This window comes from Danio rerio, chromosome 9 (assembly GCF_049306965.1).
Source record: "Danio rerio strain Tuebingen ecotype United States chromosome 9, GRCz12tu, whole genome shotgun sequence".
In the NCBI taxonomy this organism is placed as follows: Eukaryota; Metazoa; Chordata; class Actinopteri; order Cypriniformes; family Danionidae; genus Danio; species Danio rerio.
The window spans coordinates 34,240,650-34,265,000 of NC_133184.1; the positions used below are offsets into that span (position 1 = coordinate 34,240,650).

Below are 24,351 nucleotides of genomic sequence, written 5' to 3' on the forward strand. Positions count from 1 at the left end.
TCGCTACTCACTAGAATACAGAATCAAGTGATTTATATATTCAAATTATAAGCATGAAACACTATATTGTCAGTTCCAGTAACTTTTTTCCTATTATGGTTTGTTTGTTTTAATGTACAAGGGAAACTGTATTTTGTTTCTTTCCACTCATTTGTCTCAACTCCTAATCCCTCTGCTACGTAAATACAACATAGCGTTGTGTGTTAGTCACTGCTTTCTTTTAACTTCTGCGACTGTACTGTGGACTAGGGATAAAGCAATTTAAGTCTCTGACATGCAGACCACCCAGATTTGCAGGTAGAACAAACGCACGCAGAATAGTTCTGTTTCCTTGAATGCACTTTATTTAAACAACAGCATTTGAAAAACAAAATCAAAAAACAAAACATTGTCATACAAACAAAAAAGCCAAATGATGCACATAAGTTAATTATCACTTAGTGATAATGACAATGCATTCGATTGACAAGGAAAGTACCAATTCAGGAGTGGCAATCCTGATTCACATTGTAGGCGTTTATGAGTACAAAACAATGAAAACAATGATGGAAATTATGAGATCATTTAATTTTGTCATCTCCGAAGCAAAGAACTGGAGCATTGTGCTTAGTTCAGAGGCACTGTAAGATAAATGAAAGCATTAGCAATATGAGCAAGAACATCCTTGATGCAGTTCCTTCCTGTGACATCTTGTAAGTACCTGGAATTTTCAAATCCTAGTGATCAAATACTATGAGAGTGTTATTTCATATAGTCTAAATCCTGTAGGGCCACTGACCTACAGATTTGATCTCTAACCAAACAAATCAAGACTCACTAGACATCTTCCAGACAAGTGTGTTGGCCAGCCAGTGGCAGGATTAGACAGCCCAAGAGTAAATAATATGGGTAGCAGCCTCGGAAGCCTTCAGTTTTTTCAACCGAAACTTTTAAAGTCAATATAATCCAAAAGTGGCTAACCAGATATTGAACAAACGAGTCCAACCAAGTCTTTGTCTTAAGCACATTTCAGACATGCCACTCCAAGAGTCTGCATCCTCTCGGGGAACTACCCTCTCAACAAGGCATCATCACCTGCACTTAACCTCGACACCACAGCATGGGAGACGACGATTACTTTCCCGGCTGGTGAACGAGAAAATGAGGGAACAGAGGGATGGTACGGAGAACTGAAAAGACAGAATGAGAATGAAAGACTTGGATAATTGGCCATCGACCTTGACCTAGTGCTCATCAGGGACTCTTGGAATCTTCTTTGTTTTCTTTTCGGCATCACTCTCACCACTAACTCTGACAAAGACGGAGAGGAGGAGGTGATGGAGGAGAAGAAGAGAGTAGTTGTTCGCTCCTGCTGAGCGGTAAGCCACCCCCATGGTAGGTTAAACACCAGTCTAGGACACACAGACACATGTGTGCACATGCTCTCATCATTTATGAGGGTAATTTGGGAGGTGTATAGGGACGGACTCATCAGAAGTGCTTGTCTCCAGCTGATCTAGGCTCGGCAGGGTGGAGGGATTTGGAGAAGATGCTTAGAGTATAACGAAAGGGGTGGTGCAGGGCTCCGAAAGTGACATGATTGACAGGCTTAAGTAAGGTGTAGATCAAGCAGGCAATCACTACCGTGTTATTAAAGACCTTTTGCAAACCCTGCAGGCATCCGAGATTTTAAAGTGAAGATTGTGTTCCTTGTCACTCTGTGGCTCTTATCAAATGGAACATATGATGAGCAACTTGCTCCATTTTAAATACAGAAGACAAAGTATTTTTGACCACTTAGAGGGGAAGGCAATACTTATATGTAACTGACTCTAAAGGTTTTAATGAGTGGTAAGAGACTAGACTGAAAAGAAAAAAATCACATAATGACACATTTCCAAGGTTGTTGACAGTAATTTAAGTTTTTCTGGAGGGGGCCTTGGTAGGTTCTTAAGGTCTATAATCACCTATGGCTGAACATAAAGTTCAGATCTGGGAAAATCAGACCAGGGAACAATCAGACAAAAAGCCAAGAATGGGGTTGAATGGACAAGATGATGCAGACAGGTGAACTGGACAGAAAATAAAAGAGAGATGAGCAGCAGAGAATCACGACATAGTCTGAGGCCATCAAATATTGGTAGGTATAAAGCACACCATGCTCATGTATCACCATGAATTCTTATCAGTCCTGTAATTTATGTTAGACGGCTTAGTCTTTGAGGCCTTACTCTGCTCTTTGCTTGATTAGAAGAACTGAATGTTGCATGCAAATCTTATCCAGGTACAAATCATCAGCGCAGCGGAGAACCATTTCTCAAGGTAACCTACAATACAACCTATCAGACACAGTGAGAAGTTTATCTTTGTGATCGGGATACCATCTTCTATACTTTACCAGAAAAATATGTGCATATCCATTTCTAACTAATGTTCTGCTGGATTGCATTACTTCTAGGCATGTGCGAGTGTGGACACTGTGTCTATGTGAAAGAGTCAGGATGCTCAAAGTAATGGCAAGAACCACATCAGCATTTTGCACGTTAAAGATCCTACATAAAACATCTCTATTTGTAAAAGACAAAACATGGACATAGACCACAATTATCACTGGTTTGAAACAAAATAGTTTAAGGGTTAGCATAAGGTTAACAACAATACTTTGTCTATTTATCTGTGAAAGAGCAAGTAGCAGCTGATTCTCAAAAACAAATCAGAACCCTGGATCCAAGTGTTGCCACGGTATCATGGATGATTTGCAACAGGTGTAATGTTGCATCAAGTTACGCTGATCAAAGTCATAATTCAATCAGAATGCAGAGTTCATGCTTGCCGAGTTCTGATTGGCTCAAAAGAAGGATTGTCATCTTATGCACAAAAGATCATACAAATTCCAATGATTCTTTTAATTCTGTTGTTTTAATATTCAACGCCTCATCTGCCAAGTGCTGTTCTCTTTGGAAAAGTACATAATGCTGATAGAATTGGCAGTATATATATATATATTTATATATCTCACATGATTCACTCAGTAACTTCAGTAACTGCTTCTAATTCCTTTCTCTATGTTTTGGCAGTGTTTCTTTCTTTCACAACGTCTCTCGTTACCAAAACATCTGCTGCGAGTCAAAATCTGATATTAGACCGTGAAAATAGAACTAAAAATAACAGCAAGAACAACCATAATAACAATAATAACAATAACAACAATAATAATTGAGGGTGAGATAGCAATAAATAGTGCTGTGGAGTTGGGTGTGGCTACGTGTGGTCAAATTAGGACATTGTGGGCATCAGTCAGTAAAAGAGAGAGCTGTGGGGGTGACGGAAGAAAAAGACGACCGCACTTCCACACAATTGCAGTTGTTTGTTTGCTTTTCTCCATTAGGTTAGAGGCAGATGCAGTTAGACTGCACCCTCACTATTGTCCTTCTGTCCATAGCAGTCAGTCCTCCAGCCAATTATACTTTATTCTTACAGTCTTTTAAGAGAGCAAAACCGGAACAAACCCAAGGCCTAAATATATCTGTATAAAGCAAACCTTCAACCACTGGACAGGACTGAGGGATCATTATGTTGTGCACAGTCTGTGTTGGGTGTGCATGGGTGGTGGGGGGAAAGGAGTGATTTCTTGAATCGCGTGGGACTGCTTGGAATGATGGTTGTGGCTGGTTGTGGGAGAGATGGCGCGGTCTTCAAAAGCGCCATTGGGTTAACTGTGGACCTTTCAGCACACCGCATGTGTTTATAGTAGGGTTCCTGGGCTGGGCTGATGTGTACACCCAGAAGCTCATATGTACCTCCAACCCACCCGACTACTTTAGCAGTCAAGCACGACCCTCTATTGGCGACCATCAATACGCCCCATCATGGAGGGGAAAATGAGGACAGCCACAGCCATCCACTAGGTTCCCTGATCAGACAGGAATTAAGTTATTGGTGACCTATAAGAGATTAATGGCTCATCTAAAGCTCTGTCCCTGCTATTTTAACCCTGTAGATGTGTAGAGGGGGCATGGATAGTGGTATCTTTAAAGAAACCCTCTGTTATCAGATAATAAATCAAAATCTTGGTGAAAGACTGGCCTTCTTGACATTCCTAGCGTGCATGTTTGAATGCTCGTGATATCTTGGGGTTGAGGCAGCCATCTTGAAACCAGCTTTAATTCAACAATTTACATATAAGGAATTAAAGCTTTCCAGTCAACCAAACGCAGGTATTACCCTGTAGGGATTGCTTATGTACCACCTTGTCCCTGTAAGTAACTTGTGAGGTATGAGGCCAAGAGTCCCCTTAATCAAAATGCAAATCTTGTCTGGTTCTGTTTGCCTTTAGCAGGTCTTAAAAAGACACTGCGTCTTTGCCAGTAAGTTTCTAAGCTGTCCACAACACTCTCTTCTCCACTGCATAACTGATGTAAGTGCTCACTCTTTGCCTTTCCCTACCTACAGTATAGTCTTTGCTGAGGCTGGTTTATCTCTGATAGTCTGCTTGATCTCTGGGACTTGAGGATGAACTGCATGGGGGCAGAGAGTTGGGTCTGACTGTTCCCAGAGGCAAGCATTTGTCTTTATTTTCATCTTGGACAGAAGAAAGAGCTGGAGTTGAGACAGAGTTGGCTGCTCCAGCCGGGGCACTCTCATGCCCACTGTAGATCTCCTCGTGACCATCTTCACTGGACTCTGCATCCTCTGAACTGGAAAGCAGCTCCTCGTCTCGATACTCAGCCACGTCTACACCGCCGCCCTCCGATCCGAGCTCCTTCAGTCGTCCATGATGCTTCACATGATAACGTTGGTTCTGAAAGAACTTAACAATGGTATGTTTGGGCAGATCCAGTTGGGCTGACAGAGTGTGTATGGCTTCCTGGTCAGGGTATAGACCCACATCCTGGATAAAGCTCTGTAAGATGCCAAGAGCTTCCAGAGAGATCTTGGTGCGAGAGCGAGGTTTTTTGGTGACACTGACAACCGGTCCATTGTTTCCAGAACCTGTGTTGGCCTGAGGGTTCTCTTCAGCTCCAGAACTGGGAATAGGGTCTTCTCGAATAGGAGAGTGGTCCTTCAGTGGCTGCATGGGCTGTCTGTGAAGTGCCTGATGAGAAAAGAAAATTGAGAGTTTTTTTAATCTTTTTTTTTTAAGTTTAGTTACCTAAACTTGTGTCAGCAGTATAGAATAATTGAAACACTGCTTAAAAGTTCAAAGTGCCATTTCAATGAATGTCTTTTGGAGTTAATGTCCTCAGTGCACTTGAGTATGGGATCAACTCTGGTAAAAATCCAACCAGACTGGTAATGATTGTTTAGGTGTATCGTACACATATTCCACAAGATTGAATATATTGTCATATAATCATTTTATATGGGAGACGCTAAGCAAGTAAGCACCGAAACCAAAATGAATTCCATCAAAAGTATGTGTATAAAGAAATCTTTTGAAACAACATATCATTTGAAGTATGGTGACAAGTTGGTTTCCATCTTTCACTTTGACAGGGATACATCCCATCCCTGCTAGAAGACTACTAAATTTAACAGAAAAAGTCATGCAAAACCAAAACACAGACAGCCAGAAATGACAGTTCTGACTTGGTCATGAGACATGAAATTGTTAGCATATGCTTTTGTCCTCTACAAACACAATGCTATTAGCATTGTCTAACAAGCTAGAGGCTAGCAAACTGCTGTTTTTCTAAGGATTTGAGACCCTCCGCATGTTTCTCAATAAATCTGCCATTTTTTGGTTTGCCAAAACAGGAATCGTGTGAACAAGGAAGAGGTATTGGGGTACAAAAAAAGTGGTAATCAGAGTTCAGGATCAGAAGTAAAGAGCAGAAAATCTGCACTGAGAAAATAAGATAAAATAAAATATCTGGTGAGCTGTGATACAAGGGAAGGTGCAGTGTGTCACAGCTGAGCTATCGAAGTCTGTGGCGCTGTCCTGCTGAGTTTATGACCAGGGTGGGGTGCCCAGTGCCTCCACACTGGAATGCTAAGCTATAAATCTGCGGTGCATTAAAATTAAAGGACCTACATAAAGATAATAGTCATGCGCCTCTCTCTCTGTCTCTCTCTCCCTCTCTATTCCCTAAATAATAACAGGGTATTTTTTAAATAATATTGAGGGTAGGCCAGACCATGAAATTGCTCCGATTTCACTTGTGGGGGCTGTTTTGGGCTGGCGCTTTACAGGAAGTGTGTAGGTTTGTTCTTTTTTTCTCTTCTCTATTTCTCCATAATGTATTACTTTCCATGTCTGTGAGAAACAAACAGTGGCCACAAGAAAGGACAAGAAAAAGAAATGTCAAAGAAGTTTAAAGATGGTGAATAATTAGATTGACCACAACTCATAACAGCACAAAATACCCGTTAGCTTAGCTAGAGACCACACACACATTCACAAACCCATTCATTTTGTATATGTTTGCTTGTTGTGTATATTATTTTAGCAAGTTCCGGGAGCAAGTTAGGTAGGTTCCAAAGACACATACGGCATGATCCAAAATGCAAAACACAGATTAATAGTGACTTTGTGCCATTGTTTGGCATCCTGTGGGTCGGCCCACATTGAACCTGCCCGAAAAAACCCATTATTCAGTCTATTGAATTACTTGTGTAAATGTTTATAAATATTTATTAATTCAGTTTTTTCTTCATTCATTTTCTGCTCAGAAATGGCTAAAAAGATCCACAGATTCTGTATGGCTCTACCTATGAGATATTTTTCTTTACACAGATGGAGAGCAAGTCCTCCAAGAAAGCCATTCAGAGTAGAGTCTGAGCTCTAATGGTGGACACTAATGAAGAGCTTTTTTCCAAGCCAAACGAGTGACTCCATTTCAAATTCCTGCTTTAACTATAAAGCCAACCTCCAATTTCATTCACCGTCCAATTTATTCACCTACTCAGTTCTTAAACAACTTCTTTTCAACCAGTGGAGTCACATTTGGACACAGTGCAATTTTTCCCTGCTAGCCTTCCTTCTTTCAGTATTCATCTCCATCACTTCCTTCTTTTTTTAATTCCAAGATCGGATGGGTCTTTGAGTTCACCGCATTAAGAAAAAGTATCCTTTTTTTCTTTAAACACAAATCAAGGCAAATTATGATGAAGAAGTATAAAAGAATTATAGAACATAAAATATTCAGTAGATTCTTAATGAGGACTGGCCCTCGTGGGGACGGAGGCGGGATTAAGAGGGGGCTGTGTTGCCACTCGAGACGCCATTAACAGGCAGATAAATATGTAATGACGAGAAAGACACTTTCCTGTTGGTTTCCTTGTGCATGACTTCACCTTCTCCAATTATCATGTGCATCATAATTTTTCTTTGCCACAGTGCAATACCTCAGGAATGGGTGAGTCATGTGCGTGTGCTTGTCTTGATTTTTTTTAAGAAAGTTTAGAGTTTAGGCAATCCACAAAAACAAAAGAAACAGTCAACAAGTAACTAAGTACCCATTATGATTAAGCCATACTGATCAACACAATATGCATCACTTGTTCATTTTAGTAAGCATTTACTTGTTTCAAGGTACCAGAGTTATTATACTTAACTAAAACCTTTTTTGTTACTTAATATAAAATAAACATTAACTGACCTAAATATATTAACTCATATAAATACTCAAGCCTAAACTAAATACATAATACAAAAATGTTAATATTAACAAAATAAATGTACCAAAACCTTTTCTAAAACTGTTATTGTGTGTCATACTAGGATTGCAACTATTTTCTTAATAACTTTGACAATAACTACGTTAACATGGACACCAATAATCCAATTTTAATAATATTAAGACAGTATTCTGATCAAGAGTCTACCATGTAAACAGCGAGTTTTAATTACCTTAAACTAACTAAAGTCATAATCTAACTGAACAGAAATCAAATTAAGACATGTGGACTATGCCGATTTTAGTTGAATTATTGAAGTGCAGTTCAGACATGTAAACAACTTAATCAAACTATTACCTCTGCTATTCTCTGCACCTACATACCTAGTCAATGAAGGACCATAGACACACATATCGCAATATATCACATATATGCAAAGTTTTTTTTATCCCTAATACGGCATGCGATATCAAATTCTATTAAAACAACACTCTTTCAGCAGTTCATACTCGCATCCAATATCTCGTTTATCACAGGGGCATGCATAAAATGTTCCTGAATGAAAGTAAAAGTGCCAAACCAGTTAACTTGAAAAATGAAAAAAGGAAATACAACAACTTTACTTCTTTCTGTGTATTTATACACTTTTTAAAAAAAATTGCTTTGTCATTATTTTGTTTTACTTTTACACTGCATGGAACAAACAGAGTTTAACAGCCTAGCTATTAAATTAACAGTACACAAAAATAATAATAAATTAAACGCTGAGCTCTGATTTTTGAAAAAAGCCCTAATATTTCTATTAGAGGGTCAATGATGTCAGTGGTTGCCATGCTGAGTGTGTGATTGTGCAAGTATGTGCATTGCCAGCAGTCCTTCAACCCCAGCACTCATTCGGGGTCCCAATCCACACGGCAGGGTCTAGGGGGCACTCCAGTGCACACTGCAGCAACCAATTTAGCAAAAACAAAGGAGAAATTATTCATAAGAAATGTCCTGCCAAATGAGCAAAGGGAGGCACTTAAGACCATGCACACGAACTGCAGAAACAGCGTCAAGAAAACACTGGACTGGGTCAACCTTCCAGAGTGTGTTAGTGTGAGTGTGAGTGTATCCCTAAGGTGAGCCGAGATTCACTCTGGGGCTCGTGCTGACCCGCCTGAGAGTGACTGAAACCGTTAAGATACACGGAGAAGAAAATATGACTGTTCACTAGCATGATTCAGGATTTCAAAATGGAATCTAGAAACCTCTAGAGGTCTGGAATTGGTACTATATAAAAAGTTTGATAAATATATGTATTTCAGTATTACTTTAGACAAACTTTCATATTTATTAGGTTTATTTAATGTACTTACTATTGATTTTTAGCTCTAAAAGTTTGTTATTTTTTGTAATTTCTATTTTTAAAACTTCTATAGTGTTTTATTTATTTATTTATTTTTTTGTTTTATCTGTAGTTACTTGCGTGAATCAAGTTAAATAAATAAAAAATCCTAAATATTAACTGTAATAAAATCAATTTTACATAATAAAATGTATTTCATTTTAGCTACACGATAAAAATATGCTGGTTTGTTGAAATTAGGCATGGGATGATAAACGGTTTCAGGGTTTACCGTGGTTTGGAAAAGTCAAAGTTTTAAAACCACCAAAGTTTTGTTTTTTAACACATTTTTGACAACTATTTTATTTTAGATTTTTATTGCAACAATATTTTCAGGAATCTCTGCATCAAAAACTACTGGTCCAAAATATTTTAAATGTATCTTAAAATAAATTTATTGTGTTAAATGGGGGTAAAAGTTGTTGTTTTTTTACCAAGATGTTTAAAAAGAACTGATTTTGGAGCAGTAATCACTAGGGATGTCCTGATCAGGTTTTTTTGCCCTCAGAGTTATTTGATTTTGAGTATTTACCAATACCAAAACCTGATTTGATACTTCTATAATATATAAATAAATTAATTAATTAATAAAGAAGAGCGAAGAAACAGATTCAAGATGATCCTTATTTTTTATTTAATTCACCCTATTTTCACATTCAACAACTCTGTTACAAACAGAGCACTTGGGTGAGGTAGCTTGAACAATCAATTAATAAATAACATAAATTCTTCCATTTTGGACTTTAATGCAACAGTAAATATAAAATAATTTAATATTTTAATAATTTAATGATCATTAGATGAAATAGTGTAAAAAAAAAAAAGTTTTATTTATTTTCATGTTAGTTTTATCTGTTGTTATTTGAGTGAAACATCCTAAAAATTACTGAAATAAATTAAGTTTTACACAATAAAATGTAAATTGTTTTAGATAAAATTAACTCAATAATGACTAGTTGAAACCCAGTGTTGAGTCAGTTATGGACAAACACATTTAAATTTACACTTAAATTTATTTTGTAAAAATAATCCCAATGAGGTGCGACACAGTAGGTAGTGCTGTCACCTCACAGCAAGAAGGTCGCTGGTTCAAGCCTCGGCTCAGTTGCCGTTTCCGTGTGCAGTTTGCATGCTCTCCCTGTGTTCGCGTGGGTTTCCTCCGGGTGCTCCTGTTTAACCCACAGTCCAAAGACATGCGGTACAGGTGAATTGGATAGGCTAAATTGTCCGTAGTGTATGAGTGTGTGTATGTGAATGAGTGTGTGTGGATGTTTCCCAGAGATGGGTTGCGGCTGGAAGGGCATCCGCTGCGTAAAAACGTGCTAGATAAGTTGGCGGTTCATTACGCTGTGGCGACCCCGGATTAATAAAGGGACTAAGCCGACAAGAAAATAAATGAATAAATAATACTAATGTTGGTTTTGTCCATATTTGACTCAACATTGGTATTTTTTATTTTTTGTGTAGATTTTAGAAAGTAAAATACTGCTGGCTTTTATCAAAACATATACAATAAATCATAATTTTTATTTACTTAGATGTGTCAATATTACATGAACTGACAGTAAAGAGGAAGAGGACTCTTGAGTTACATTTGATGATCTTAAAAGGATGAAGTAAATAAATCAGCAAAGTCTGTTGCTGTGTGCCAAGTCAACATACATGCAAGTGCTGCATGTGTGTTCATTCATTAACATGCTCATGTCTGCATAGGCAGCTGGAAGGCATGTGCTGACTGTGGTAGCAGCAGGCTGGAGCCAAGGGGTAGTGTGATCTGAGGAGGGTCTCTCATTATTACATCCGACAGCAGGGAAAAAACAGCAGCAAAGACACAAACAAACACCCACATACACACTTATGGCAGTTTCATAATACACTGACATGACACTATATTGTTACTATACTTGTTTCTATTCTTTTAGAAAAACATTAACATATGACTTAAATTAGCAGATTTTGACACCACAACCATAACTTTATCAGTTACTCAGAAGGGCATTATTGCTTATATATCTTTATGAGCCAGCAAAAGAACCCTATTATGCTGGAAATCCTCCACAACCCCATCTGTGAACTAGAAAAGCTTAAATACACACTAAGGGGTTTAGTGGACAGGTTTTATACATACATTCATATAATACTTGTATACACACGCTGTATATACATTACTTATCATAACTTATTTATGATAAGCCATTTTTTTTGGGAATACAAGCCATATATTTGGGTGCATTTAAACAAAATATATTTATTAAATAACTTTATCTATTAAAATTAAATTAAATTATTCATTAAACAGATATATTAATTCATATATATTAAAATAATATTTTAGTAATTGAATATCTTTAGAAATAGAAAGATAATACATTTAAATTCATGCAAATATTGGGGAAAATAACTACAAACTACATCCATTTTAACAAAATTGTAAAATTGTTTTGTTTCTCTTAAAATTAGCTTTTTTTATTTAATATTTTTCCTAACACAAATTTGGGTGTACAAATTTTTGGACTGCTATCATAAGTTATTTTGTTAGATAAGCTCCAGATTTGGCTTCAGTATTGACTAATTTAATGTATATGCACAAAGATAATATTTTCCTATGGAAAATAAAAATTTAAATGAGAGATTTGTGAGGGGTTTATTCATATATGTTAAGCACTGTACATAATGAAAGTAAACAGCAATAAAAAAGGTATCTGGTACAGCTTTTTATCTAAATTCACTGACTATCCTCAACAAATGTATGTTTTTATGACGAGTGTTGTGCAAGAATTCATGGCCAGAGTGTGGAGTTACTAAAGAGACTTACTGTATTGAACTCCCTTGAGTCATTATGTGCGTGTGTGTATGTGCATACGTATGTGTGTGTGTTCCTTCTCTTCCCGTAATTATTAATATCAGGGCTGTGGTGGCACTGTCTGTCAGGGTGTGTCCTAATGGGGCATTTCCTTCTGCGCCCAAAACACATAAATGAGTATATTTACACACACACACATGCTGCCAACAGTCTGTTTATTCCACTGACATAAAAGAGAAAGCGAGCAAGAGAGAAAGACACGTAATGGGCTGAGACAGTAACAGGGAAGTAACTCTGTCTCCATTTGTTAGTGCTTAATCTTAATACGGCCGCTCAGCTTAAGTTAATAAATGTTAATAAACAGCGATCATTGTGAGTGGATTCAACGCTAATGCTTTACTGGCACGGTGAGAAAGAAGAGTAGGTTGAAAGAAGGTAGAAAGCATTGATCCAAGGGTTTGTAGATTTATGTGTGCATGTATTTACATATAAGTATTAGTGAGTAGATGTGTGTGTGTGTGTGTGTGTGTGTGTGTGTGTGTGTCTAATACTGAAGTGTACGTCCACAGTCTATTCTGTAATGACCCTGGCTGGCATAGGGGAAAGTCCATTTAATCAGTAGCGTGTTATTTGGAATTCTGTGTGTGCGTGTGTGTGTGTGTGTGTTTGTGATTAAAGAGGCTGGGGTGTGCTGGGTTATTAGATGTTGGCAGGAATGCTGCATGAATGATGCTGATATTAAAATTGAAGCCTCAAAGAAGCATACAATGAACACACATTCATGTGATCTAAAGAGAAAAACACTTTCCTTTCACTGTTATCTGAAATCTTATACACATTTGGGCTAAATAATTCGTTTTTTAAAATTTATTTTATTCAAAATTCTTTTCTGTTAAGGTTAAGCATGCTATTTTAAAAAGATAGTAATCTAAAACACTGAATTTAAAAAGTGTTTTGAATTTAAAGAGGTTTTAACAGATTTACTAACAGCTTGAGCCAAACCTCTTTTGCTGTTAACAAAACTATTGACAGGATTAACACAAAGTGAAACCAATAGCATTGAAAGGGTGCGGATGTGGTTTTTTTCAGCTGACATAGTCATGCACTTGAACTTACTAAGTATTGTATTTACAGAGGTTTTGCATTATTTCTATTGTTATTTTTAATTTTTTTTCCAGCAAAAATTTGTGCCTTACCCAATTTTTTTAGTTTTCTGTGTTCTTTACTTTGCACAATGTCACTTGCTGATCACACTTCCACTGTGTTAGAACCAAAAATATTTCAGAATTTTAAATATCTCTGGCATTTACTCTTGCTCTTCAGTGTTTGGACTTTCAGCAGTGAAATTTAAACTATGCTGAAGTGAACTAAACTGAACTCTAAAAACTGGATTGAAATAGTTTCAATTTACCAGAACTTCTATGTTAAGTTGCTTTGACACAATCTACATTGTAAAAGCGCCATAGAAGTAAACATGAATTGAATTGAAATTACAGTATTTCTGGACAGAATGAACACTGTAAACCCTAATATTGTCTTTACTCAAACAATTTAGTGAAGTTGACTGAACATAACTTAAAATTTAGCATTTTGGTCCTATCACTTAGAAATATGAGTTAATTTACCTTATATAACATGAAAGTTAACATTTCAAATGTAGTAAGCTCAAAATCATGATTAATCCTTTGAAAAAAAAACAGGTAATTTCCACAAATGTAGTCTTGACTGCACAATTCTAATACGTGCAATCTTTTAAGTGCAAGGTATTTTTTTAAATCAGAAAACAAATGGCTTCAAGTATAATTATTCATCATAATGTATAGAAATGGACACTTATATTTTGTTTAAAATTTATTTAAATATTTTTTCATAGCATATTATTACACACACGCATGCACACACATGCATATATAAAACCGGCAAGTTAAATAAACTTAAATATGCAAGATTTGGGAGACTCCATTACTCAATGAGTTTACTCAATTAATTTAGTTCAGTCAACTTATTAGAGTTTTCAGTGAAGGAACATTTCATGTCACACCATTTGACGATCCTGCACGGTAAACGTCACAATAATCTCCTGTATTTTGCTTGATTTTGTTTATAAAACTTACCTGAGGGTCAGTGGGCAGGTGTAGTACAGTGTGCAGCCGTTCGCTGTGGTGATGACGGGACTCTTCCTCGTACACCATGTCCCTGTCTGTCTGTGGAAGGCTCAGAAACCTACGGATAGTGCACAGGTTCTCCCAGAGTGTCCTGTTCTCTGGGCTGGGACTCTCTTTCCAGCGAAGCAGCTCACACAGCCATCCCTTAAAAAAATAAGGATTTATTACATATTTTGCCCAAAGTAGTCATCTCATATGCATGCTTTAAAATACTAGGTACACCTTTGGAATAGTTTTTTTTTTGTTGTTTTTATAAGTTCCATTAAGAATCCATTATGACTACTACACAGATATAATAATCATAATATATGAAATGTCAAAAAATTACGTAGTGGTGTATAATACTGTTATTATGACAGATATTACAGTAGGATTTTGAATTAAAACAGCTACAGTAATTTTATTATACTTGTTTACATGCTTTGACTTTTTAAATATTTTTATATTTTTAAGCACATGACTGAAAAGCTACGCTGAAACCTAACCATTTTTCATTCCCAAACAGATATCTGATATATGGCAATATATCCAAATCACATATATGACAAACAAGTTCAGGATTATACTTCACACATATAAAAACATATGTCATATATGTACATAAATGCTAAATATTGCAAAAATGTAGTGATGTAATAATGTTTACACATATTTTCCCCAACCACTACAAATTACAGACATGTACATTTATGTTCACACACACACACACACACACACACACACACACACACACACACACACACACACACACACACACACACACACACACACACACACACACACACACACACACACACACACACACACACACACACACACACACAAACACACATATATATGTATATGGGGTCATATATGATATTTCTGCTTGGGATATCAACAATATAAAATCAAAAAGTCAAAAACTTCTAATGTAAAACAACGGATTTGCTGGAAATACAGACCCAAAAATTATCACAAGAACTTATGATCTAGCTATAAAATTGCAATCACAATCCCATTAAAAATGAATCCTGCTTCCATATGTCATTGGTATTAATACAAATATGAGTTTGCAATATGTAAACTGCACATGAATGGACTCTAAAATTGTCACTGGGAAACTCAGACTACCTAGATAACCTGTGAATGTTTATATGGACTGTCAACTAAAGGGATACTACATTTTATTCAAAATTAAGCACTCTCAAAACATTATGCCTTGCATAGGATTTTTTAATAGTAATAGGAAAGAATAAACCTTGCATGCTCTACGATTCCTATTTTTTTTAAACAAATGATTAACTGGGGTAGCACAGTGGCACAGTGGGTAGCACAATCACCTCACAGCAAGAAGGTCACTGGTTCGAGACCCGGCTGGGCCAGTTGGCATTTCTGTGTGGTGTTTGCATGTTTTCCCTGTGTTTGCGAGGGTTTCCTCCAAGTGCTCAGATTTCCGCCACAGTCCTAAGACATGCGGTACAGGTGAATTTAATAAGCTAAATTGGCCATAGTGTAAGTGAGTGTGTGGGTGTTTCCCAGTGTTGGGTTGAGATAAGTTGGCGATTCATTCCGCTGTGGCCACTCTGATTAATAAAAGGACTAAGCCGAAAAGAAAACTAATGAATGAAGTTATTAGCCCATAATCATCTCTGTCAATGAGAAATAGAACATTTCTGATAGGGCAATAAAAAACATTTAGTGTCACTTATACCATATGCATGTCCATACACAATCTATAGGGACTTCGTTCTCTTTTATGGCCATTAATTTAACAATCATAAAGATTTGACGAGGACAGGATATTATGTGCACAATGGGATGTGCAACGACAACTCACCCCTTGTTCATGCTATCATTGTAAACTTTACTTCACAGTAAACAAGTTGCACCACAAAGCATCACAAGTGCACTGAGCGAGCTGAGAGTGTGTGAAAGCGAGAGTGAAATGCTTGGAGATTAGGAAGATTTGATTATCTCTGCTAGACTGGGCCAGTCTTTGACACCAGCTGTTGTGTGCAGTCAAGCTCTTCCAGCACACATTGTTAATGACCTGCGCATCTCGGTCTCTCTGTGGTTCTCCCTTAGCTCCTCCTGGCCAGCTGCAGCAGATGGATGCGTTCGGCCGTGACCCCCCCACCCGACCCCAGACCTGCGAGACCTGACCGCATCTGTCACACACACATTCGTTCATTCATACACACACCGCCAGAGCAGCACTTCGCTGACACATCTCACACACGCGAACATGCGAAGACGCCCCGAACACATGCCTCTAGATGATGTGGTCACACCAGCAAATCTAGTCCGCAATAATGCAGAGATTCTCAGCAAAGGAAGAAGCAGATACCGAAGCTATCTCAGGCTATTACATGGTAAGAATTAGGCGCAGCTGGGAGCAGGATCATATTTGACTAAATCAATTATCCCTCTTTGATCTAAATGAGACAGAGACAAACAAATGGGCCAGTAGCTGTAAAAAAAAATCTTTATCAACACTCTGAAATGAATGCCATGCATTTTTTGCATTAGTAAAGGCATTGCTGTTGTTCTTGGCACTAAAACAATATGGTCAGCAACACTGTAAAAAAAAAACAACAAACTTAAAATTTTAAGGCAACAAACTTAAGGACATTTTTGAGTTGACTCAACTTTCAACCCAATTACCTCACTTGACTCGATTTAAGTTGAATAAACTCAAAATGTCCTGAAGTTTGCTGCCTTAAAATTTTAAGTTGAGTCAACTTTTTTACAGTGTAACTGACTTGTCAATATTTAAATGTAAAATATTTTACGTTAAGTCTATATGAATTTGATGACAAATACAGTAATATTGGGAGTGGCATGGTGGCTCAGTGGTTAGCACTGTCACCTCACAGCAAGAAGGTCGCTGGATCGAGACCGGGCTGGACTATTTGGCATTTCTGTGTGGAGTTTGCATGTTCCCACACAGTCCAAAGACATACTTTGGATAAACTAAACTGGCCGTAGAGTTTGAGTGTGTGTGTGAATGTAAGTGAATTTAAGTGTTTCACAGTACTGGGTTGCGGCTTAAAGGGCATCTGCCATATAAAACATATGCTAGATAAGTTGGCGGTTCATTCCCCTACAAGTCTTCGCTCTTATGTCAGCTTACAGACATAACGAGCTGATCAACCTGACTTTAAAACACTCCAGTGTCCCTGTATCTGTGATTACACTCAGTAAACAGCGATGAGTTCAGTGAACTGATGACCTTCACGGCTAATTACTGTAATTTCTGTTGAGCATGTGAACACAATAGCAAATCAGCGTTGTTTTAGGACGTGCTCTTTAGCGCTGAAATGTTAGAAGGAAATGGATGTTTTTAAAACTTTAGTATTGATTGGTATCGAATTCCAGTATCGTGACAACCCTGTAAGGGACTAAGCTGATGGAAAACGAACGAATGAATAATACAGTAATATCACAAACTTCTTATATTGTGAAATATTATTCAAATTTCATATTTTTAGTGATACATTTTTTTTAGTATTCTCTGATCAATTAAAAACTGGAAAAAAATATTTATTTGAAAGAGAAATATAGCACAAATCATATTTTGTAATTAAATTAATCTACTTTATTAAAAATCTCCATGGATGATTTTAAACAGTAGTCTTTGTGTTATATATATAGATGCACAACACCAGAACAAAAGAAAAAACAAAAAAGCACAATTATATGCCTGTGATGTGCTGTTCATAATTACTGTAATTACTGTCAGCACGGGAATATTTGTTTTTCAAGGCATCAAAAACATAGATTTCTCTGCTTCTATGATATTGATTCATAATGTTCTGCATGCTTTAAAATCTGGGAACAAAGTGTCAATGTAAAAAGAGTATGAGGACAGTAATCAGATTAATCCACGGATCACTGAATGCATGTCCGTATCACAACCTAAGCAATGACTCATGGGTTGGGAGAGAGACTGACAAAGGCATAGAAAAAAGTAAGATCCTTTAGAAGGATTGGAATGGCAAGTAAGTAATGGAAATAAATGCAAGACATTTATCTGTTTATGTTTTTGTTTATCAACTGGAGAGACGCGCCAGAATCAGATATAAAGTCTGCATAGAGGCACACCATTACTTCCCCTACTATGCTGACTAAGAAAAGACATTTAAGCTTATATTCTTTTCAGAATAAAAGGTGTCTCAAATATCCTAACCTGTAATAATAACTCTAACCACATAAGAAATATTTAGCAATTTCAGTTCCCTTGTACAGTTTAAAAAACTGGTATGTAACAAGGTAACAACACAGTATTTTTTGACATTTACTGTAACGTTTAGGGACTGTCACTTCGGTGTCACTTTATTTTGATGGTCCGTTTGTTGAATTTAAGTTACATTGCATCTACATACCAACTAATTCTCATTAGATTATAAGTAGGCTGTTAGGTTGGGGTTAGGGTTAGTGTAAGCTGACATGTACTTGCAAAGTTTCTTATAGTTAGTTTATTATCTGTTTAGCAGCAGTATCAACAGATATTAAGTAGACTGTCCAATAATGCTCCATCAAAATAAGTGTTACCCTGTGCTCTATAAAAGGATGGGAACATGACAAGTTTATAAACAATAACTAAAAATAATTGATAAATAAATATTTATACCTGACTCTTGTTGGCTGCCACCTTGGCGAAAAGCGCCTGAGACACTTTGGCCCGTTTCATCTCCTGCTGGATTTCGTCATAGATGGCTGAGGTGATGTTGACCAGTGGTTCCAGTTTCACAGGAAGGTCAGGGTTAGGAGTCTTGCACTGTGAGGATCCAGTGGTCAAAGGTAAATATAACAAACAAAGACAAACTGGTTGATGAATATTTATAATTGCTACAGAAATTACAATATGAGATAACAGTCATGGATCATTTTGCAGACTCTTGTTTGTACCTGTAACATACTATGGTTTTAGCAGATAAACCGTTAAAGTATTTATCTGTACTCTTTGTAGTATGTGTTTGAAGACCAGTATATTGATTTTAGAGTGGTGTGTTTTCCTATTTAGTGTTTGAAGTTACTCTGCAGGCACAGGCAAGTAATCTCACATTCCCCAGTAAAAACGATTGCAAGATAAACATATACAGACATAATAGTAATGATAATACACAACCGCATTCCCAAAGACCAAAGAATGAAAACTTTGTTCCCATATCAGAAGGATTTTTTTATTATCTGCATACGTAGGTTCATTCATAATGGTTCTGAGGCTGAAAGCAGGCGCATTCATACGCTTCATACAAGCGTTTTAGAAAGTCCACGCACCAGGTTCCAGGTCATTTAATATAAACATGCCATGACAGGAGCAAAGCCATGCTTTCCTGCTTTTGTCATTTTAGATAATCAACGGCAAAAGCATGTGGACCTGAAGGTTTAATGTGTGTGTAAAAATGTAATCTCTAACAAATATGGATTTAGTTGAAAATCCTTAATAAAAATAGCATAAATTTAACATTCTGCAGTAGCTTGACTTATTGAACATTTATTAGCAGTGGGAAAAGTGTCATGGTTACAAATAATTACAATTCAGATCTCAAAGGTTTCTTTTGAGAAACACTCTACATGAAGAAATTAAGTGCAGATGTAATGCTCACCGAGTTTGTGATTTTGGTCTTATTCTTCCAAATAGATGCCCACGCATCAGGGGTTAACTGTTCATCGATGCTGCGCTCCCACACCTTCTGCATTGAGAGGTATAGCGAGAGGTTAGCAATAAAAAGGTAGCAGACAGACTTGAGATATTCTGACACTTAGAGGGCTTTAAAGACAGTGTGGTTAGCGCAAAACTATCAATATTCATGCATCAAACATTTAAAGACAAAATATAATTTTAAGGCTGGAACACACTACTTGACGTTTGTGATTTGTACCCTTAAATAGATATAAATAGATTTGTACCCTTATTTGCAGTGTGGATGACTCTTCAGGTTTGGGTAGACAGAGTTGACATTTGTTACATATAAAATAACATCTGTATATTCCTACTTTTATACTATTTCAAAACCCAAAAAAACTTTATTTGAGGTGAGTAGCGCTTCCTCTACAATTCATAGTAGTCACAAAACAGTAGAAGAAAAGAGCCAGGAAGATTATTAAATGTGCATCCAGTGGACATTCATAATGCCTTATGAGGCCACAGGAAAAGATCTATGCATATGAGAGTAAGTGAAGTGACTAACCTATGCCATATTTCACTATGCACATTCGTATTATATAAAACACTTTTTAATAATAGTGAATAGTGGGATAAGTATGAGTTTCAAACATAGTATTTAGTATACAGTATATGATTTTTGCTTGATTCCATACATTCTGAGGATATTAAACATTTGATATTGTCAGAGCTGATAGTCTCATGAGCACTGTTACCAGTCTGGGAATACTGTCACCAAATTTAGCAACTTTTCTTATTGACTCCGCAACTTTTATTTAAAGTCACAAAGCTATTTTGGTGATATTCAAACATATTTGGCTTTTTTTTCTTATTGTTTTAATAGGTAATGTACAGCCTAGCAACAAGATGCACATTTTTGTGTTTGCCGAGCTCTAAATTATGTGAAATTTAGATTTTTTCATAAATTTTTTAACTATTTATAAAGGAGGGATGCATGTGATATGTTGTGTTTTTTATTCTGAGTAGAGTATTCCAGCCTTTGCTAAGCTCAGTTCTTGCAAAACCTAGCTTTGTAACATCCTGATTTCAGATTACTAAGAAAACAACAAACTGTGAGCCAAGCCAAACAAGTAAACAGATCGCATGAATCCAGACAGAAACAAAAGCAATCTCACTGGCGTACATATAAACAATTGAGAATCAGACACAACAAAAGCTTTCAGGTATTTCTACACCCAGTTAAACATACAAACATAGATGCAATGGGGATGTCTATGGGAATGAAGGTGAGAAATGTGGTACCTGAGAGAGGCGGACGGCCCCAGGACTGGGGTTTGTGCTTGGAGGCAGACTCACAGGGGGGTTCATACTGCGTTCTCGCTCTTCCTGATAAATGCGGTCCCTCTCACTCTCAGGTAAGTTCAGGAAGTTCTGCATTGCTTTGAGGTTCACCAGCAAAGACTGAGAGGCTGAACGCGGGTCCTCTTCTTTTCGCAATATCTCTGATAACAGGCCCTGGTGAACATAAACACATAAGTAAGTACAGTTGATGACTCTGTTTTATTTTTTTCTATTACTTCACCTGCAGCATGTAAGCCTCCACCCACTCTCTAATCGACTGTGCACTATGTTGGATGTAATTGAACATAATTTGGACCTGCAGTAACTCTGTGAATTCACCAGGTGTGTTTGCTGCTGAGAGGGTATGTGAGGATTCAGTCTTTGGATACCAGGCAATCATGATGACAGGCTCAAACCAACACACTGACTCTGACAGTATTTAGTTCAGTGCCAAATTAAACTTATTTAGACCTGAGTTGTATATGATTTGGTCTGTCCATAGGATAATGACTAGGTCAAAGCAATAAATCTATAACATATATGACAAATATTTTGTTATTCATTAATTTTCTTTTTGGTTTAGTCCCTTGAAGGGGTCGCCCCAGCTGAATGAACAGCCAACTTTTCACATACATACATGCATACTATGCATATGTTTGGACTGTGGGGAAAACTAGAGCACCCTGAAGAAACCTACACAAACATGGGAGAATATGCAAACTCAACATAGAAATGCCAACTGACCCAGCCTGGGCTCGAACCAGTGACCTTCTTGATGTGAGGCGATCGTGCTTCCCACTGTGCCACCGTGTCGCCACTGTTTTGTTATGAGATATATTTACTTTTTTCGCTGATACTAATTTTTTTCATTAGGATTGTCTGTGTTTGGTCTATTTGTAGAATGCATATATTTTAGTTTTATGACAAACTGAACTTAGCAATCTTTGAAGTATACAGTACGACAGAAAATCATTTGTTTTTGTTAATGATTTATTAATTTATGTTTTTCTTTTTTTTACAAATTGCCCTAAGAATCTTACAACTGACTGCATGTTCGGAATAATCTCGACGCAGATACCCACATTTTTGTCTTTCATATTAAAAATGTAAAATTGAAACTTCACAAGAAAATTTAAAATAATGTTCTTTATAAAAATAAAATAGTCAGTGTTACTTTTAACTACAATTCTGTAGATAGAAAAAAAATGCTTGCTTTGGCAACAGAGATGAGTTGCGTCTGGAAGGGCATCCGCTGCGTAAAAACTTGCTGGATAAGTTGGCGGTTCACTCCGCTGTGGCGACTCTGGATTGATAAAGGGATTAAGCCGACAAGAAAATGAATGAATGAATGAACTAAACTACTGTTGACAAACAAGCCAGTCTTGGTTAAATTCATTTAATTTATGTTTATTACTATCCCTAAGTGGGTTTCCGCTGGGTGCTCTGGTTACTCCCGCAATCTAAAGACATGTGGTATATAGGTGAATTGGGAAGGCTAAATTGTCTGTAGTGTATGTGTGAGAATGAGATGGATGTTTCCAAATGATGGGTTTCAGCTAGAAGGGCATCTGCTGTGTAAAACATATGCTGGATAAGGATAAGATAAGGCTGTTTATTCCACTGTGGTGACCCCAGATTAATAAAGGGGCTAAGCCGAAAATAAAATAAATGAACGAACGAATGAATGAATGAATGAATGAATGAACATTCCCCGGGATTTTTTTTTACTTAATAGACATAGAAAATGTGCATTACAATCGTTAAAATTTTTATTCTTGCCAGCAAAATGATTACAGAGTTTAAAGAATTGTAGTTCTAGATGAGACAATATGCTCCACCATGAGCTTTGAACTATACCTGTGTACGGTTGAAGGCAACTCGAGCAAACACTGCCTGTGAGACACTGGCCCTTTTCAGCTCATCTCGCACTAGTTGGTATATATCAGAGGACACTTCTGCAGCCGAGGGGTTGGAGCCGGGCTCTCCAGGGCCCCCAGACTTGCTAGGCCGAGGAATGGGTGGGTGATTGAGAAACTGCTGGTTAAGAGCCTGTGGGTGCTGATGCAGGAGGCGGCTGACGGCCAGCTGCTGGTTGATAAGATGAGCCATGGCCAACTGCTGCCGGACCAGCTGTGGACTGAGCTGGGGTGAGAGAAGTCCTCCAGGTGCCAAAAGAGGCTGCAGGGCGGCAGGAGGAGGTGGAGGAGGCACCTGTGCCCTTAGTGGAGGACTGTGATGGAGCTGCCCAAGAGATGATGGGGGTTGTGGCTGCCCTTGAGGTGGAGGCTGAGACTGAGCTGAATTCTGAGGTTCTCCTGAGTTGCCTTTTACCAGGGAGCCAGCGCTGTTCAATGGGCCGAGTTGTCCCAGTGCAGTGAGGTGAGGAGGTGGACGCTGGGCTAATACACAGAAGTCTGCGATATTGTCCCGTTCAACTATAGAGGGATAAAGATGTGTATGAGGCACCAGAACAAACTCTCTACTGTTCAAGCTAAGAAATCAAAGTCAGTCCTTTACCCAAAGATACTTTAGAGCTTACCCTTGATTTCTGAGCCCTCCCGTCCTTGCCACAAATAATCGCCTAAAACAGACATGAGAAACTCATGGTAAGTGACAAAAGCATTCATTAACTCAATCATGCTCATGATGAAACAATAATGTTCTTTCATGAATAGACAGTTTTACAACTCTGGCTTACAACTGTATGACTGACACGTGAGTCACCCAATGGAGTCCCTCCGTACTGGCACACACATCTGGCAATGCGGGCTGAGTGTTTAGCTCTGGGAGGCAAACAGCAGAACTAATGGAGGGGGCTCGGTGTAACTCAACACCACTTACTCTGTCAGCATACCGAGGATCGCTTTATTCTTTGTTGGCGCTCTCTCTCTCTGCACTTGGGGTTTAGTCCCTACTTTGATCTGTCCTGCTGTGTAATTATTTCACTTTTTGAAGGGGCAATGAGAGGAGGAAAATTGTCACAGGCATTTGGATGCTAAGAGGCTTAAACAGCAGAGCTGTAGGATAGGACCTGCCGCTGGAAGACCCCCTGCAGCATTTTTGGGGAAGGAACAGTGGTTTCCATTAGGCCACAAGGAGGATTAGGTTACCCCATCTTGTGTAAAAAGGGCCATTAAGATACAATGTATACAATGCAGCAAATACGTCAAGACTTCATGACCCTGAACACCTCACTACAGTTACAAACCTGCATTCCCTGCCCCCATGTATGCCTACTTCCATACACAGTAGACAAAAAAACTGGGTGTAAACATTACGTCTGATTTTTTAACAGTAAGTGTAAAGGGCCTTGATGACCCACTTCTTCTAGGGATTCTGAAGTGTGCATACACTGGACACTTTACTAACCCATAAGGATTTGGCAGTCAATGTAAATGGAACTGTAGGCCACATGACAATGACAAACTTGGCAGAGCGATGT

General features: G+C 37.8%; 1 protein-coding gene across 7 annotated transcripts in view; it reads right to left on the bottom strand.

Annotated features, from left to right (window-relative positions):
* Positions 1-325: 325 nt before the first annotated feature.
* satb2 (SATB homeobox 2) overlaps positions 326-24,351 on the bottom strand; it is an 81,215-nt gene continuing 57,189 nt past the window's right edge. For 5 of the 7 annotated variants that reach the window (XM_073912043.1, XM_073912044.1, XM_073912045.1 and 2 more), the window contains 7 exons: positions 23,449-23,490; positions 22,767-23,344; positions 20,871-21,083; positions 19,549-19,635; positions 18,570-18,716; positions 13,904-14,098; positions 326-5,074 (listed from right to left, as the gene is read on the bottom strand). In XM_073912043.1, coding sequence (XP_073768144.1) covers positions 4,454-5,074; positions 13,904-14,098; positions 18,570-18,716; positions 19,549-19,635; positions 20,871-21,083; positions 22,767-23,344; positions 23,449-23,490 — 1,883 coding nt within the window. In that variant the 3' untranslated portion in view covers positions 326-4,453. The remainder of the gene's footprint in view (positions 5,075-13,903; positions 14,099-18,569; positions 18,717-19,548; positions 19,636-20,870; positions 21,084-22,766; positions 23,345-23,448; positions 23,491-24,351) is intronic. The other 2 variants (XM_017357700.3, NM_001128532.1) reach the window with 2 other exon arrangements.